The sequence below is a fragment of the Cryptomeria japonica genome, chromosome 3 (genome assembly GCF_030272615.1).
Source record: "Cryptomeria japonica chromosome 3, Sugi_1.0, whole genome shotgun sequence".
Lineage (NCBI taxonomy): Eukaryota > Viridiplantae > Streptophyta > Pinopsida > Cupressales > Cupressaceae > Cryptomeria > Cryptomeria japonica.
The window spans coordinates 376,864,883-376,885,113 of record NC_081407.1 but is presented as its reverse complement, the minus strand read 5'-3'; the positions used below and the strand labels follow the sequence as shown (position 1 = coordinate 376,885,113).

General features: G+C 29.5%; 3 protein-coding genes across 3 annotated transcripts; all 3 read right to left on the bottom strand.

Annotated features, from left to right (window-relative positions):
- Positions 1 to 3,605: 3,605 nt before the first annotated feature.
- On the bottom strand, positions 3,606 to 4,196 carry LOC131080051 (F-box protein GID2-like). Its single transcript, XM_058018146.2, has one exon. The coding sequence runs from the start codon at positions 4,194 to 4,196 to the stop codon at positions 3,606 to 3,608; it is 591 nt and encodes a 196-aa protein (XP_057874129.2).
- A 6,797-nt stretch (positions 4,197 to 10,993) lies between these two features.
- Positions 10,994 to 11,518, bottom strand: LOC131080050 (F-box protein GID2-like). The gene has a single exon (XM_058018144.2). It carries the CDS (start codon positions 11,516 to 11,518, stop codon positions 10,994 to 10,996), a length of 525 nt encoding a protein of 174 aa, XP_057874127.2.
- Positions 11,519 to 19,340: 7,822 nt separating this feature from the next.
- LOC131080049 (F-box protein GID2-like) lies at positions 19,341 to 19,889 on the bottom strand. The gene has a single exon (XM_058018143.2). It carries the CDS (start codon positions 19,887 to 19,889, stop codon positions 19,341 to 19,343), a length of 549 nt encoding a protein of 182 aa, XP_057874126.1.
- Positions 19,890 to 20,231: the final 342 nt, after the last annotated feature.

The following is a 20,231-nucleotide window of genomic DNA, read 5'->3' as shown; positions in this document are numbered from 1 at the left end:
ATTTCTATTCCTCATCAACTAATCATTCAACCCTCTCTTATACTAATTAAATATTTATTATTTAATTAATTATAATTTAATAACTTTAATTGAATAATCTTTATTATTTAATTAAAATTTAATTTCTAATAAAGAAATTATTTAATTAATTAATCCATTACTCCAATTCAAAATTCAAATTCCAAATCCCCAAATTCTAATTTTGTCTAATTTCAATATTCTTAAAATTCAAATTCCAAATCCTCAAATTCTAATTTCGTCTAATTTCAATATTCTTCTAATTCAAATTCAAATTCGAATTTTCCCAAATTCCAATTTCGTCTAATTTCAAATACATGTGCATTTCAATTTCATGATTCGAAAATCTAAATTCAGTATCATGCAAAAATCAAATTGAATATCTAAATCAAGTTTGCATGAATTGAAAGATCAAATTGAATTTAAAATAATTAATTCAATATCATGCAAAATCAAATTGAAAATCTAAATCAAGTTCAACTTACATGGAAATGGAATTGAATTTCAAATTAAAAAATCCTACAACACATGCTAAATTAATAACTAATTGATCAATTCAATTAATTGATTAATTAAATCATTTCTTTAATTCTTTCCAATCATTCTTTTTCTATCATTCTTTTTCTATTATTACTCGAAGAAGAGAAGAGCAATGGAAGTGACATGTGATCATGGAGTAGGGAGTTTTTATTGAATATTTTATATTATTATTGTTATCTCACATACTTTCATTCCTTATTATTTCTAGTTAATTATGATGAATTTTACTGATAAACATGTTGTTCTATCCTTATATTTAAAGGTTTTCAAAAAATTCATTTTATTCATCTACTAATCATCAAACATTTATCAACTCGCGATCACATTTATACATTTTGATTGTTGTATTAAAGAGAATTTAGATTTACATAAACATTTACATGCATGCATTAATAAATATTGTTATTTTTTATTATTTGTACATTTTTTAATATTGATAGAAGAGAATGTATCCCTTCATTTACAATTAATCTACATCTAGTAAATGATGTTTAGTCTAAATAATAGAGTACGCAAATTGTTGTTATTGTAGAAAAATCAAATAGTAAGATAGTAGATATTTAGTGTGTGGAATAATAATGAAGATAAAGAGTTAAGATAGTATAGATTTTTTTCATTTAAGTACAAAAATAAAAATATTTTTTGTCTAAAATCTTGAATAAATTTGAATCATTTTTTCAATGACTTTTGTGATTATGGATTAATCTTACTTTCATTAATCTAATTTTTGATATGTAGTATAAAAATATTACAAAATAAATTTCTATTCTATGATTCAATGAATTTATATTCCATTTTAACTATTAAGGATTAGTTGTATTTAGAAATGTTTTGGGATAATTATCACATCACAAGGGCCAAGTTTTCCTAGGTTAGACATCTTGATTGGACTAACTTTATGTTCATGATAAAGATTGACAAACAATGAAAAAACATAGGACTTGAGAATGATTTAGATACAAAGTATCACTCCTTTAAAATCTATAAATTGAAATGGTTTGAGTAGTCCTTAATAGATGTGAATGATCATCCTTTGATTGTTGACAATTATTTACATAATGAATTGTCACACAAGTGTATATTAAGTCAGTTCCTACAAATTTAAGAAAAGGGTGACCAATAAATGGGCTAAAACAAATAATATAGAATAGGCTAGTAAATTAGTAGAATGTATAGGAGCTAGTTCAAATAGAATCAAAATAAATAAATAAATAAAATGTATAGACTTACAGGTAAGTGCAAATAGATAAATATTTAGGAAATGATCAAACTTAACACAAAAGTGTATCATATATTATCATATAATTTTATTAAAACATTCTATCAAAATAAATCAAAAACTAAATCTCAGTTAGAATAAATGTACAAATTGCATAGTTATAAAATTATAGAATGATATTTACATTACACACCATAAAATCTTACTTTCATTTTATATTAAATATGTTTAATAAATAATTAATTAAACATATTACAATATTTGTAAATAATCAATATATTACCTAAATGAACTAATTATTTGTATTAAATTGTTTATATATTTCAATTTTATAAAGAAAAAAAATAGTTTGTTAGACTTGTAATTTGATGATCATTTTTTTTGTGTAATCATATTTTTGTTGTATTTTCATTGTTTTTATTTTTAAGGTTATGTGTTTGTTGTTTTATACTTAAATTTCATAATCCAACTTTGATATAATCAAATATACTCATATCTTCTAAGAATTCAATTGTATAAATAAATTTAATTTTAATATAAATCTTTTCATAAAAAATAAAAACATTTAGCATTTGCAATGATATGATAATAGAACTCTTCTTCTTTTTAACATAAAGCTTGATTGAAAATAGAAATAAATATACAGCCTTAGCTTCTCTATCCTCTCCACTTATAGATTGAAATTATGGAAACTAAAATCTCCTTCTTTTAAGCTTTTAAAAATACTTTTCCCCTATAGTTAGATAAAAAAAATTATGACATCTTTCTCTTCAACTCTAATACACATAAAGAAATGTTTGCTTACTTAACTTCCTATTCTCTCTTTTCCTTTCCTACAAACTTTTAAAATATATATTCCCTTTCAAATTTAAAACAATCTTTTTTAATATCTTCCTTTCAATTTAAATGGAATTAAAAATTTACTTGTTTAATCTTTCTTCTCTTCTGAGTTGGGATATTGTGGACAGAAGACAATTACCTTTAGAATTGTTTCATATATTGGATCAATTAGTAGAAAATGATACGATTGTGTAATACTCTTCTCTGTTTGGTCTTTCTTACCTTATATCTCTTTTTGTAATTGAATAAATTTTTACCCCTTTCAATTAAAACTTTAAAAAAAAAATTAAAAACACACAATTACAAAATATAATTTAAACTTATTACAAACAAACAACAAAGGAAAACAACAATCCATATAATCAAATGACTACAAACTATAATTACAAAGCAATGAAGCAGACAAAATTGTAGTCAGTGCCAGCCAAGATTACAGTCAACAACTTCTTACAACTTCTTACCCCCAACATCTGAATCTTCTGTCTTCGCCCTTTTACTTTACCAGATATTTGTCATTGGCGTAAATTAATTCATAAACCAAATTTGTGGTTCGAATCCCATTGATTTTTTCCATATGAGATTATAGAGAATCATCTTCAACAAAGTTAAAAAGGAAAGTACTTCTCTGAAAATATGTGATTAATGCCATAACATGAGAAGCATGACTCTGTGACTTGAAATATGAACTCATTCATGCCAAAAAGACTGATAGCATCATTAAGTAAAGAGAAATAACAATAATCAAGAAAATACATTACCGTCAACAATAAATTTAAAATATTAAAATTTGAAAACCTAAAAAACTTTTTTAAACAAAATTCTTAACTGATTTCCAAAGGCTGTTTCTATCATTTTCCTTTGCATCAGTAAACCTAAACTGTTTGGAGCAGGACAAACAGGATTATCTTAAATAGCTAACTTCTCATTAGCAATTCAATTAGTGTAAGCCAAATCATCTACAGACCGGATGTCAAAAAAAAAACCTCCATCATAATTTCACTGCAGGCCTCAGATAAAACATGCCCTTTTGATTCTCTTTCATTGATTTTTCTACCATATCTGTGCAGGAATCTGGAGGCTGAACTATTACGGAACTGCTTGAATGAATCTTAAAATTGGAGGCATTTTTGGTTCTTAAAGGTTCAAGCCTTCTTTCATAATAATCAACTGAAAACAGAGAGAGAGAAAGCCTGATGACATCTTCATTCAGCGAAGAACAGTGCTTATGATGGGAATATGACCGGAGAGGATGCAAGAAATTCATGTAGAGGCGTTTGAATCCACCCATGGTTGCTACCATTGACTGGAGCCTCTCTGTTACAAAAACAAATGAAGGACAGATGTGGGTGCATATGTTTTTCCACAGATATTCACTTTCTGTAGCTTGCTGGCACCCTTTGCTAACACAGGAGATTATACCCACTGACTTGGCATCCAGATGCTTCAAGATTTCTTCCAGAATATCCACGTTGTTGCCAAATATTGCATGGCTTGCATGGGAATTAGAGTTACCAGCTGTGACTTCACGTCCTGCAACTTTTTGTACTCTGGACTCCATGGATTCCCCCACCCTCCGCATTCTTTGAAATTCAATACTTACGATAAAATGGGTACGCTCTTCTACTTATATAGAGCTAGATATTACAGTGAATTGTAAACTGTCGAAACAAACTAATGGAATAGAGTCCATTTGAGACAACATTTATCATGTTGCCTTAAACCTTTAAACATATCAATTATGTCAATTTCTTTTTGGACAAGCTTATAATATAATAGTGTTTTAAAGTCTTTAAAGACTTGCTTTTATATTATTTTAATACGGTCAAATTTGTTTTGGTCAATTTTTTTTATTGGATCAATTTTACATCTATGATAAAGATAAAAAATGATAGAAAAACATACAAGTGATCTAAATACAAAGTATGGCTTTTTTAAAAGTTCCAAATTGAAATGTTCTTAAGTAATCCTTATCAATGTGAATGATTATTTTATGATTGTTTGATCATAAATTTATTGTTCAAGTGAATGTCTTTAAATACCATGACAATGAATTTAATGTTCAAATGGATGTCTCTAAATATCAAGATATAATGAATTGTCACAGAAATGTGTAGTAAATTAGCTTTCAATAGCTCTAAGAAAATGGTGATAATTAATGATTGAAATTTGAAAAGATTGATTTCAAGTTAGATCTATATCATATGATCAATGATTTGAGAAATGATCAAACTTAACGCAAATGTCACTATATAACCATATTAAGATATTCTCTCAAAATAAATCAAAAACAAAATTGTAATTAGAATAAATGTACAAATTTCACAATTACAGAATTATAAAATAACATTTATATTATGCATCATAAAATCATACTTTCACATTAGACTCAATTCTTTTAACAAACAATAAATAAAACATAACATAATATTTATAAATAATCAATATATTAACTAAATAAATCAGTTATTTATATAAATAATCAAACACATAATATTTATAAATAATCAATATATTCACTAAATAAATCAGTTATTTATATAAATAATCAAACATACAAACCAGAAATTTATATAATAATATTCACATTATATACTCAAATCAGAAAAAATATCTAAAACCTATATCTTATCTCTATATTTCAAGAACAAATACCTTATTTAATGCTTAAAAATAGATCCAACCGAGCTAAAAGAGAAGAGGGTTAAACCCTTGTGAACTACAATAATGTATGCCGTCTATTTTGTTAGACACAAAAACATGTGCCAAGTTCGAATCACTGTAGCAGTGTTAGTTGCCGTCTTTTTTGTCAGAGACAGAAGATATATGCCAAGTTAGAATCTATAATCGAGTAATTCTTTGTTTCCATTTTATTTTATTCTTGGATTATATGGTACTTGTTTCGAGCCTCGGCTTGGTGCCTCAATTATTAATTATTATTCAAATTATTCAAATTAGGTCTTTTGACAAATCACAATTTATTTGGGTGTTTAAATGAAAATTATTTGTCAATAATCTATCTCTTCAAATTTTGTGATGATTTGCGATGATGAAAGATTAGTCATCATCTAATTCTAGAATCTTAGATGAAAGCTAAGTCATCATCTAATTCGAGAATCTTAGTTATTTTTTACCTTTAATTTATTATGGATTTTTCTTTAAAATTTAGTATTAGATTTGATTTGAAGTTTTTTAAAGATATATAATTATGATGTTTATTTTGATGTATTTTGTTCAAATTAATGTTTGTTTGATTGTGATTGTGTGTAAAACAATTCCTTTTTAAGATAAAATGACATGCATGTTATTTGTGAAAATGGAAAAGTACAATATTACAAAATCAAATTATAAAAGTTCAAAATAAAGGATTTATTAGTGGATCAAAACCCCTCAAATATCTTTCCAGAAATTTGGGAAAACTTAATCAATCCAAATCCATGAAAAATGAAAATTTTCTAAGAAATTGTATTCATTGAACATGGGTGACAATGACTCTATTTTTAAACACCTAAATATGTTCAAGAATTTGATTACCCAATCAAGTCAAGTCTTTCAAGTCTTCTAGTGTACTTATGGATGACAAGAATTGAAGTATTACATTGTAATGGTGAAAATTTGTTCTAATTAAAGTATTTCTACTTTTAAATGAATAATTTCCACAACATGAAGTATCCCTATTATTAAATACAAAAACGAAAGAAATAGACACACTTCAAACCTACCAAGTACTTCCCAAAGAAAAATAAAAAATGTATTCTTATTTTTAAACGATTTAAATATTGAAGAAAATATAACAATATTGTATAATGGATATCATATTAATTTACTTTCAATTAAATTTACAATAAAAATTTAGAATAAATGGAGAAAAGAACCCAACACTGCGTTAATGCATTGCATCAAAAATTTCTAAAACATACAGATTTTATCTCCAACTTCATCTAACTTATGAATGAGAAAAATGTTTGGGTTGTTTAGGGGTTTGTCTCAATCAAGTGCATGTATCAATCTTTTAACCTCCATGTATAGCTAGAAAAGATAGATTGATAAAATGTACGCTCTTAATCCTAAGTGTATTAAGAAATAGAGAGGAGTAGTATAAATATGTATGAAGTGATAATGGTGTGAACACAAGTCTAGGAAAAAAACTACCATTACAAATGGTACAAAAATGGTAAAAGAAAGTGTTTGATTACACTTAAAAATATGTTTTCTTACTCAAACTCTTATTTCCTTTTCTCATTTTCCTACAAACTTTTAAAAAATACAAATCAAATACATTTTTTTCAATATCTTTTGCTTAAAATTAAATAGAACTAAAAATTTACTTGTGAAATCTCCCTTAGCTTTTCTAACTAAAAAAGACATATACAAACTTTAAAAAAACATATGTTTACCTAAAAATTATAAATTTTATCATTACCTTTATTATTAAATTAAAAATACACAATTACAAAATAAATAAATAAATCATCAAACTAATAACAAAAGAATACTAAAATCCGTAGCCAAATAAATACAAACAATAATTACAAAGAAAAGGAGCAGCCAAAGCAATGGTTTTAACATCTCAGCTTCCATCTGCTGCTACTGGAATGTGTTGGCTACTGGTTTGTAATTTCTGTAGCAAGTGTAGCTGGTGTAACCTTTTTTTATACTGCAGCAAATTTCTTGCTGGTATGTGCTATGTCATGTGTCTGTTTAGAGATAATTTTAGCATGCTGTAACAAGGTTTTTGTGTATGTTGCTGGTCTTTAGTAGGTTTAGAGATAGTTTTAGCATTGCTGTAGCAAGTTTTCTGCATATGTTGCTGGTCTTTAGCAGATTTCGACATGCTACTGTTGTATCAAGTTTTATGTTTTGTAATTTATATTATTTTTGCTTATTCTAATATAAAAAATAATACTAATCATGATTACAGTCAATGCCTCACAACTTCTTACTGCCAACATCTGATTCTTATCTGTCTCCACCCTTTTACTTGACCTGATCTGTGCTTCACATATGGCATTGATTTAAATTAACTCACAAACCAGATCTGTGGTTCGAATCTCACCGACTTTTCCCAGATGAGATTACGCAGAGTCGTCTTCAACAAAGTAAATTTAAAAAAGGAAAATATTTGTCTGAAAATAAGTAATTAATTCCATGATACATGAGAAGCATGACTCTGAATGAGTCACACTGAATTTGAATTGTGAATTCAATCATGCCAGAAAACCCCCAAAAAAAGAAACAGAACAATAATCATGAAAATACATCAATTGCCTTCTGTTGGAAGAAGTAATTTCTCCCACTTCTAGTCAGACCGTTCTCCTCCATGCAAGCAATCAGATCCTCCATGCAAGCAGTCAGATCCTCCATGCAAGAAGATATAACTAAACAGGAGATTTACAATTAAATTGATCGTATGTGCAGTCAGCGATAGATAAGCTATGTTAGAAGTTTAAACTGTGAGCATATATTTCACGTTTCCTACGGCAATTAAGTTTCTGCTAATAAAGCGGTGGGATAGATGCGCTCTATGCAACTGTTAGTTTTGTAATAGTTTGATTTTAGCCTTCGTGCTATTAAATTCCTTATAAAAGAAATGCAATGTAATTGGTTTTTCAGTATCAATCAATAAATTTATTTTGTTTTCTGTTTTATTCTTCTTTCCTCTTCCTTCACCTTCAACAAAAAATAATAATATATCAAAACTTCAAAACCTAAAAAACTTTTGTAAACGAAATTCTTGACTGATTTTTCAAAGGCTGTTTCTATAATTTTCCTTTGCATCAGTAAACCTAAACTGTTTGGAGCAGGACAAACAGGAGAATTTTAAATACCTAACTTCTCATTGGCAATTCAATTTTTGTAAGCCCATCCATCTACAGACCGGATTTCAAAAAAAAACCTCCATCGTAATTTCACTGCAGGCCTGAGATAAAACATATCCTCCGATTCTCTTTCATGGATTTGTGCACCATATCTGTGCAGGAATTTGGAGGCTGAACTATTGAAGTAATGCCTGAATGAATCTTAAAATTGGAGACATAGCTGGTTCTTAAAGATTCAAGCCTCCTTTCATAATAATCATATAGAGCTGGATATTACGGTGGGGATTCAAATTATATCATATTCAGGACAACATTTATCATGTAACCCTAAATCTTTGTTTTCACATTAGATAAAGCTTTAGATTTTTTCTTCACAAGCAATGCCTAGGGCATATCGATTATGTCACTTTCTTTGGGACAAGCTTGTAAATTATAAAACAAAATAATATTGTTTCGTTTATATTAAGAAGAGTATATTGATATATAGGTATTTTAATAAATAGAATAATTTTGTATCAAGTTGGATTTCTTGTTTTATATTATCTATTTGATTTATTTCATATGATGTTTTTATACAGTTGTCTTATCTATTAGTTTATTATTCATTTATATCAAACTTAACAAAGAAGTGTATCACATGTTATTATATAATTTTATTAAAACAATCTCTCAAAATAAATCAATTTTTTTTAAATTAGAATAAATTTACAAATTGCATAGTTACAAAATTGTAAAATAATAATCATATTACACATCATAAAATCTTACTTTCACATTAAATTAATCCTTTTAACAGATAATTAATAAAACATAATACAATATTTATAAATAATCAATATATTAACTAAAAGAACTAATTATTTGTATTAAAATATCACAATACAACAAGAAGAAAACTTATAAAATAACATTCACATTATAAACTCAAAGAAGAAATGCCTAGAACAAATATCTTATTGCTATTTTTCAAAGACATATCTTTTAGTGCTTAAAATGTATTCTTTTAGATACTAGTTTAAAAGGAGGGTTAAACCCGTATCTAGACTACAATCAAATTAATGATAGTCTAATATCAAGCATACCAATTAAAGTTCTCTTTTAAAAAATAATAAATTTTAAATTTATACATATGCATACATACATAGATACATAGATATACATACACACATATAGAAAGAGATAAAGAGAAAAAGAGGTGGAGGAGATCACATTAGTCACTAAATTTTTTTAATAATGTTAATGGGGTATCTAGTAAATTATTTATATATTTTAATTTTATGAAAAAAAAAGTTTGTTAGATTTGTAATTTGATGACCATATCTTTTGGGGAGTCATATTTTTGTTGTATTGTGATTGTTTTTATTTATAAGGTTATATATTTGTTTTCTACTTAACTTTCACAATCCAACTTTGACATAATCAAATATAGCCATATCTTTTTAGAATTCAATTGTATAAATAAACTTAATTTTATTATATAATCTTTTCATAAAAAATAAAAACATTTAGCATTTTCAATGATATGACAATAGAATTCTTCTTCTTTTTTATATAAAGATTGATTGGAAATGCATATAAATATATTTACAGCTTTAGCTTCTCTCTCCTCTCCTCTTTGTACACTTGAAATTATCAAAACTAAAATCTCCTCCTTTTAAGCTTTTAAAATTATTTTTTTCTCCTTAAATCCGATTTTTTTTTTTTAATATCCTTCTCCTCAAGTCAAATACACATAAAGAATCTATTTGCTACTTAACCTCCTACTCCCTCTTTCCCTTTTTCTACAAAATTTTAAAATATACATTCCCTTTCAAATTGATACAGTTTTTTTAAATATCTTCCTTTCAAATTAAATAGAACTATAAATTTACTTGTTGAATCTTTCATCTCTTACTTTTTAATTAAAATATCCAAAACATTAGATATACAAAATTAGAAAAACTTATTTTTTAATAATTTTTTTAATAAATTTCACCTTTTTAACTTACTTTTAAATAAAGAACACGCAATTACAAAATATAATTAAAAACTATGACAAAATCATTAAATTACAAGCAACACCAAAGGAAAGCTACAATCCATATAACCAAATACCTACAAACAATAATTACAAACCAGCCAAAATTGCAGTCAATACCAGCCAAGATTACAATCAATGTCTCAAAATCTGACTCTTAATCTGTCTTCACCCTTTTTACTTTACCAGAGATGGCATTGGTGTAAATTAATTCATAAACCAGATCTGTGGTTCGAAACCCACCGACTTTTCCCATATGAAATACTTGTCTGAGAAGCATGACTCTGAATGACTCGCTCTGGATTTGAAGTGTGATCTCATTCAGGCCAAATAACTTAGAGAAAGAACAATCCATTGCCTTGAACAATAAATTTAATATATCAAAATTTCAAAACTTATAAACTTCTGTAAACAAATTTCTTAACTGATTTTCTAAGGCTGTTCCTATAATTTTCCTTTGCATCAGTAAACCTAAACTGTTTGAACCAGCACAAACAGACCGGACGTCAAAAAAATACCTCCATTATAATTTCACTGCAGGCCTCAGATAAAACATGCCCTTCGATTCTCTTTCATCGATTTCTGCACTATATCTGTGCAGGAATCTGGAGACTGATCTATTGCAGTAATGCCTGAATGGATCTTAAAATTGGAGGCATTTCTGGTCCTTAAAGATTCAAGCCTCCTTTCATAGTAATCAACTGAAAACAGTGAGAGAGAAAGCCTGATGACATCTTCATTCAGCGAAGAACAGTGCTTATGATGGGAATATGAGCGGAGAGGATGCAAGAAATTCGTATAGAGGCGTTTGAATCCACCCATGGTTGCTACCCGTGATTGGAGCCTCTCTGTTTCAAAAACAGATGAAGGACAGATGTGGGTACATATGATTTTCCACACATATTCACTTTCTGCAGCTTGCTGACACCCTTTGCTAACACAGGAGACGATGCCCACTGACTTGGCATCCAGATGCTTCAAGATTTCTTCCAGAATATCCACGTTGTTGCCAAATATTGCATGGCTTGCATGGGAATTTCCTGCAACTTTTTGTACTTTGGACTCCATGGATTCCCCAACCCTGCGTATTCTTTGAAATTAAATACTTGTAATAAAATGGGTACGTTCTTCTACTTATATAGAGCTAGATATTACAGTGAATTGTAAAAACAAACTGATGGGATAGAGTATATTTATCATGTAGCCTTAAACCTTTGCTTTCACTTTAGATAAAGTTTTATGTTTTTTTTTTTCACAGGCAATGCCTAGAACATATCAATTACGTCAAACGTCAATTTCTTGTGGGACAAGCTTATAATATGATAGTGTTCTAAAGTCTTTAAAGTCTTGCTTTTATATTATTGTAATATGGTCAAGTTTGTTTTGGTCAAATTATTAATTTTATATTAATGACAAAGATTAAAAACAATAGGAAAACATAGGAGTGACCTAAATACAAAGTATGTTTTTTTTAAAAGTTCCAAATTGAAATGTTCTTAAGAAATCTTTATCAATATGAATGATTATTTTATAATTGTTTGATCATAAATCTAATATTCAAGTGTATATCTTTAAATAAAATGACAACAAATTTAATTTTTTAATGGATATCTCTAAATACCATGACATAAAGAATTGTCAGACAAATGTGTAGTAAATGAGCTTTCAATAGCTCTAAAATAAATGTGGAAAACCTATATCTTATCTCTATTTTTTAAGAGCAAATACCTTATTTAATGCTTTAAAAATCTCTTAGATACAACCAAAATAAAGAAAAGACATGGTTAAACCCTTACTAACTACAATAATATTAGTTAAGAGGCTCGATAATAAGCCTTTGAATTAAAATTCCTTTTTGAAAAAAAATAGAATTTTTAAAAAAGCTCTCAATTAAATATACAAAATTTTCTCCTCTAAAAATTCACTTGATTTATGTAGCTCCAAATAAACATGAATAAGCAATCTACATTAGCCACCCAATTTTTATAACAATATAAATGACGTACTTAATAAATTGTTTATATATTACAATTTTATGAAATTAATTTAACTTAATAGATTTCTAATTTATAGACTATTCGTTATGTGGGATGATATTTTTATTGTATTGTGATTGTTTCTATTTTTAAGATTACGTCACTTACACAATCACTTTGAAACATAATCAGATCCACCCATATCTCTGAATGTGCAATCTTTTGATAAAATTTGAAACTTTTATCTTATGAAAATCACTTTACTTAAACTGCCGAAACACTGAGATCCACGTATGACCAACAGCAGATGTTAATAATTATATGATATATTATATGAAGAAGAATCCAGGAACCGAATATGGGGAAAAAAAACATGGAGGAGAGCTCATAGAGCTTGCCGTTGAGGATTCCAACAATATATATACAACTGTGAGCAGCAGCTTATGGAAGACACCTTATTCGTAGTGAACGTCATTACTGAAATGGCGATACCCATTTGAGTTTTAACTATTATAGAATTACTGCCGACGCTTGTAATCAATGAGAAGGAAACAGGACAGAATGTGAAAGTGATACAGTGCAACCATTGTTGTTTTCTATTCAAGCTTATCAATCCCAAGAGCACCTACACGACATAATTCAAATTGTTTGACACTGTGTATCAAATTTCTTATTAATGGCATAGCGTGTTCGTTTGGTTAAATTATGATATTATGATTTTCATCACGGAGTATTTATGTTGGGATAACAATTTTTTTATTTTTTTTGTAAATAATGATATATTACAATTATTAAATTCAGTTGTTATGATTTTTATCATAGAGTATTTATGTTGGGATAAGGTAAATTCTTATATATGAATTTGTAGATAATGATATAATATAGTTATTAAATTAAGTTATTACGATTGTTTTTAATAAAGATAAACAGGTTTTACATGGACTCGAAAAACACTCAATTAAGAGAGTGCACCAGTTCTTTGTTCTTCTGAAAGGAAATCTTCCAGCTCCTTCATGATGGAGGTACCCTTAATGCTACTCCGTCTTCTGATTCTGGAACCAGAACCAGTAATTTTGTTGTCTCCAACAGCCATATCCTCACCTCCAAAACTCGAAACCAAAAGTTATTACAATTATTAACATTTAATACAATTATTAAATTAAGTTATTATGATTCTTATCACTAAAATTTGTTATTAATGAGTGCTATAACTCAAAAACAACTATCCCGAAATTGAAAACAATCATAATATATTAGAGACATCTGAGCTGTACTCCGATTTTTATGGTCCATGAGACTTTAGTCTTTGGGTATCAGACAAGAGGAAAATTGCAGAGGATCCAAATATAACCAGTCATGTACCAAGTCTTTTTTAATTTATTTTTTGGTTATACGTTTATGTCTGCCATTAGAGTTCAACTGAACAAGCCAGGCCGTAGTTTAAACTATGGCTGTTGCCAGCCAGTCGTTTGGACATTTGAATTATCTTTTAATGTAGGCTTAATTAATGCAACAGTTTTAAGTGCCGTCTATTGTGTTACAGACACAAAAACATGTGCCAAGTTTGAATCACTCTAATAATCTTGATTGCCGTCTATTTTGTTACAGACACAAGAAATATTCCAAGTTGGAATCTATAATCGAGTAATTCTTTGTTTCTATTTTATGTTATCCCTGGATTATATGGTACTTGTTTCAAGCCTCGGCTTGGTGCCTCAATTATTATTAATTATTATTCAAATAAAGTCTTTTGACCAATCAAACAAATTATTTGGGTGTTTAAATGAAAATTATTTAACCTATCTCTTCATAAGGTTAGGCATCATCTAATTGGAGAATCTTAGTATTATATCTTAATTTTAACCTTTAATTTAATATGAATCTTTCTTTAAAATATAGTATTTATTAGATTTGAAGTTTTCTTATGATATATAATTATGATGTTTATTTTAATGTATTATTGTGTATAACCTAATAAAATTTATAGGATATATTAGTTGCTAATATTTATAGTTCTAGTATTCTAAATTCATTTTAATTTATATTTATTTTTTGATCTTGGAATAGATCATTGATGAAATTCTATTATGTTAAGAAATGTGAGTCAGCCTTGCATTGTAATGTACAAAAGATGAGCGGAAGCGAGAGGAGCAACACTGGGGTTTGGGAGGAGGCGATGTTGTAGAGGACGCAGATGAGGAAGATGGAGACATAAAGGATGATGGTGATGGGCTATATGTTCTTGCCCTATTTTCGTGTGGGGTTTTGGTGGCGAGATTTGTGACTATTGTATCTCGTTTGGCTTGTTGTGTTGCCCTTTTGTGGGTTGTTTCATGTGCTTGCCTTCTTACTCCAAAGTTCTAGGTTTCATCCCTTTTCTTGTGGCAGATGCTTGTGTATGGAGGCCTGTCAGTTTCTACCCTAACTCTTTGGGTTTTGCTTCACCTAGTGATTCTTTTTGTGAGGTACCTTGTTTAATGGTTGTGGGGCATTGTTGTGCTACCTTCTTTCGTTGTCTGGGTCTCACTTGACCCTCACCTTGGTGTTAACCTTTCTCCTCTGCAGGGCCTATTTCATTGTTCTAGGGTGCTTGCGGGGCCTCTTTACTATGGTAAGGTTGGCATTTGGTGGTTCATATTTCGCCATGGGTGTTCTAGGTCTTTGAGGAGTTTTGATGGGAGGAAGGCCCCTTCTTGGCTTTTCTTGTGGATTTCATGTGTTGTTGGGGGTTGTAATTATCATTGCTCAATTCGTGTTTTATCTTTTCCTGTGGTTTGTATGTGTTGCTTGCCCATCCAAGGTTCTTGGGAATTGTTTCTTGATGCTATGAGTCTTGACCTAGGCTCCCTTTCCCATGGTATCTACATTTAATTTGGGCTAAGGCTAAGACATGTGTGGTTTGTGGTTAGGCATCATTTTTTGTTGTGGAAGCATAAGACACTCCTACTGCTAGAGCAAGTGACAGTTCCATTAGTGCAGAGTCCCTATTTCCTTTTTCCCTTCTACGATGGATTTTTTTGGATTGGGGATGTGTGTGGTTTGGCTCCACATACTGTGAATGCCTCTGAGGTGTGTATCCCTCTTCTTGTTTTGAGTGTTCTAGTTTTATGGCACCCTCTCCACCTTTGGTGGGTTCTTGTCTATTTTCACCAACTCTCCCATCGGAGACTCCTTTTGAGGTGGAGTTTTCTTTTGTGGGGTTTGGTAAAGGTCATTGGGGACTAAGCTTTTCTCGATGGAAGACAAATTTCCTATTGGATTTGGTTCTTTGTTGTCAGTTATGGGTTGGATGTGGTTGCATGTTGAGGGTTGGTTACCCTATGGGCGATTAACCAGAGAGGGCTCTACTCCCTTCTTACTTACTCATGTGGTCATTCCTGACTTCTTTTGGAGGATGTCATTTTCTTCTTGGGACTATGCTTCTACCCCCATTTCTCCTCATCCTCTTGCGTATCCTCTTGAGGCACAATTTATTAGTTCTTCTTTCACAAAGATTACGGAGGCTTCCAGCTACTTGTGGACTCCTTCCTTGTTTGAGGAAGTATTGACTCAAGGTGGTCCTTTAGGTTATTCTTTAGTCACAAGTTTTCTGGGTGCCTCCAAATATTTGTAGTCTTTGTTGGAGAATTTTCTTCGAAAGGTCTTTTAGGCAAAAGGTTGCGGGAAGCCTTTCAAAATTCATTGGTTGTTTTTTCCTCCCTTGGCTGCTTTGGTCACAGTGCAAGGGATTATTTCAAGAAGATAGTTCAGGGTATCCCTATGTTTTGATTATGTGATTTTTTGGGTCGAGAACTTAATTCCTGTCGGTTTGATGCTCTAACCAAAAACCTTTGTTGAAAAAAGGGCCAGTCCTTTTTTGGTTTTTGCGGTCTTAGTGATCTCACTACTTGTGAGTTCCTCCCTTTTGTGCACCTGCATGGCATTTTTGTAATGATTCAAGCCCCTCTTGATTTTATCTAATCAAAACCTTTCATTATAATATTAAGAACACAAAAATATAATTTGTAGGTTTTAGATGGTTCATTTTGACTCCAAATCATGTTGAAATTGGCTTTAATGTTTTTTTGTTGAATTGAAGCTTACTCCAAGATCTTTAGTCTAAGAAAAATGATTCAATCAATGCAATATATTGGAACATAGGTCTCCCACATAAAAAATGGAAGCATCTATGACACATAGAGAGTTATAAGAGAGTTACATTTGTTGGTCAACTTATGACATGTCATAAGACATTTTCAAATAGGGACAACAGAGTTAAAATGAAGTGTGCAAATTGTTGAGTGAATAATGATGATGTTATGACAAGTGTAATGAATCTAATAAGTCTTTGTACTCACCTTAGGATTGGGGCATTTGTTTTTTACTAAGGATTTGGGTGGTTTTAGCCCATAGTTTCCTAAATATCATTCCATAATTTTCATGTACTACTCCTATTTACTGGATGCTTGAGATGGAGCATTGATAGTTTAGTTTAATATATGTTATTATTATATCTAAATGTCTCCATATCGATATGTTGATATAATCTCTTGTGAAGCTTGATCTTGCAATTATATTGTAACACTTTTTATGTTGCTAATAATACAATGAATTTGACATTTGGAGGTTGGCTTTTTTTGAAGGATTTTCCTAATGTATATTCTTTCTTATGGTTGTGTACATTAATTTTTTTGTTTAAAAATGTATATTTTTTCTATTTACACATTCTCTACTTAGATTAATTGTGGAAGATTTATTAGGCTTCCTTATATTTGATATAAAAACTTGATCATCTTGGTTATTGGATGTTAGGATTACAAGGTTTTTTTTTTCAAATTAATCTTGGTTTGAATGTGATTGTGTGTAAAAAAAAAAATGTAGATAAAATGACATACACATATCTTGTGGAGATGGAAAAGTTTAATGGTACAAAATCAAGCTATTAAAGCTCAAAACAAAGGATTTATTATTGGATCAAGATCTATAGGGTCTAGTCATTAGAAGCAAACTTGGAACAATGTAATAAGAAAATGAGTATTTTTTGAACAAAAAGTTGAGGATCCCCATTCAAATCTATTTGGTGGATGTATTTCTCCTAACTTAAATTCAAGAGAAGACACCTCAATGGCCTTTTGAGAAATTTGGGAAAACTTTATCAATCCAAATCCATGAGGAATGAAAAATTTCGAAGGAAGAAATTGTATTCATTGAACATGGGTGACAATGAATCTATTTCTAAACACCTAAATATGTTCAATAGTTTGTTTACCTAGTTCAAGTCCACTGGTGTACATATAGATGGCAAGAATCAAAGTATTTCATTGTAATGGTGAAAATTTGTTCTAATAAAAGCATTTCTACTTTTAATTAAATAATTTTCACATTAATTCAAAATGAAGTATCCCTATTATCTAATACAAATGAAAGAAATAGATACATTTCAAACCTACAAAATACTTTCCAAAGAAAAATAATAATTAATTCTTATTTTTAAACTATTTAAACATTGAAGAAAATATAACAATATTGTATAGTGAAAGTCATATTAATTTACTTTTAGTTATTTACAATAAAAATGTAAAATAAATGAAGAAAAGAACCTAGCACTAGATGTCAAAGTTCACTCTTCAAGACACCAATTATGTTTACTCATTACACTAGATCGTCTAGATACAATCTAGCATCACAAATTTCTAAAACATACAGACTTCATCTAACTTATGATTGCAAATAAATGAGAAAATTGTTTGGGTTGTTTAGGGGTTTGTCTCAATCAAATGCATGTATCAATCTTTTGACCTCCATGGATATTTAGAAAAGATAGATTGACAAAATGTATGCTCTTAATCCTAAATGTATTAAGGAATAGATAATAGTAATATAAATATATATAAAGTGATAATAGTGTGAACACAAGTCTATGGAAAAAACTGTCATTGCAAATGATACAAAAATAATAAAAGAAATTGTTTGATTACACTTAAAGAATATGTTTACTTACTCAAGCTCCTATTTTCTTTTCTCATTTTCCTACAAACTTTTACAAAAATACAGATCAAATACATTTTTTCCAATATCTTAAATTTACTTGTAGAATCTACCTTTCTCCTCTTTTCTAACTTAAAAATACATGTACAAACTTCTTAAAAAACTATGTTTTAACCTAAAAATTATAAGTTTTATTTTACCTTTTTAATTGAATTAAAAATACACAATTACAAAATACAACCAAAAAACGAAAACAAAAATCATCAAACTAAAAACAAAGAATACTACAATCCATAGCCAAATAACTACATACAATAATTACAAACAAAAGAAGCAGCCAAAATTACGGTCAATACTAACCAAGATTACAGTCAATGCCTCAAAAACTTCTTATTGCCAATACCTGATTCTTATCTGTCTCCACCCTTTTAATTTACCAGATCTGTGCTTCAGATATGCCATTGATTTAAATTAACTCAGATCTGTGGTTCGAATCCCTCTGACTTTTCCCATATGAGATTAGGCAGAATCGTCTTCAACAAAGTAAATTTACAAAGGAAAATATTTTTCTGAAAATAAGTATAAAATGCCATGATACATGAGAAGCACGACTCTGAATGAATCACACTGAATTTGAATTGTGAATTCATTCATGCCAGAAAAACCGAAATAGAGAAAAAGGAAAATATTAACCATGAAAATACATTGCCTTCAACAATAAATTTAATATATCAAATTTTGAAAACCTAAAAGCTTTTGTAAACAAAATTCTTAACTGATTTCCAAAGGCTGTTTCTATAATTTTCCTTTGCATCATCACTAAACCTAAACTGTTTGGAGCAGGACAATCTTAAATAGCTAACTTCTCATTGGCAACTTCTCAGGACAATCTACAGACCGGATGTCAAAAAAAAAAATACACTTCCATAATAATTTCACTGCAGGCCTCAGATAAAACATGCCCTTCTATGCTCTTTCATCGATTTCCGCACTATATCTGTGCAGGAAACTGGAGGCTGAACTATTGAAGTAATGCCTGAATGAATCTTAAAATTGGAAGCATTACTGGTCCTCAAAGATTCAAGCCTTCTTTCATAGTAATCAACTGAAAACAATGAGAGAGAAAGCCTGATGACATCTTCATTCAGTGAAGAACAGTGCTTATGATGGGAATATGAGCGGAGAGGATGCAAGAAATTCATGTAGAGGCGTTTGAATCCACCCATGGTTGCTACCATTGACTGGAGCCTCTCTGTTTCAAAAACAGATGAAGGACAGATGTGGGTACATATGATTTTCCATACATACTCACTTTCTGCAGCTTGCTGACACCCTTTGCTAACACAGGAGATGATGCCCACTGACTTGGCATCAAGATGCTTCAAGATTTCTTCCAGAATATCCACGTTGTTGCCAAATATTGCATGGCTTGCATGGGAATTAGAGTTACCAGCTGTAACTTCACGTCCTGCAACTTTTTGTACTTTGGACTCCATGGATTCCCCCAACCTGCTCCTTCTTTGAAATTGAATCCTTGTAATAAAATGGGTACGTTCTTCTACTTATATAGAGCTAGATATTACAGTGGATTGTAAATTGTCAAAACAAACTAATGGGATACAATCCATTTGCGTCAACATGTATAAACCTTTGCTTTCACATTACATAAAGCTGTTTTTTTTTTTTGTCACAAGCATCGCCTGGAACATATCTATTATGTCACTTTCTTTTCGTACAAGGTTATAATTTATAGTTTATCTCACTTTCTTTTGGGACAAGTTTAATGTTTGTTTTTATATTATTGTAATAGGTTCAAGTTTGTTTTGGTCAATTTTCTT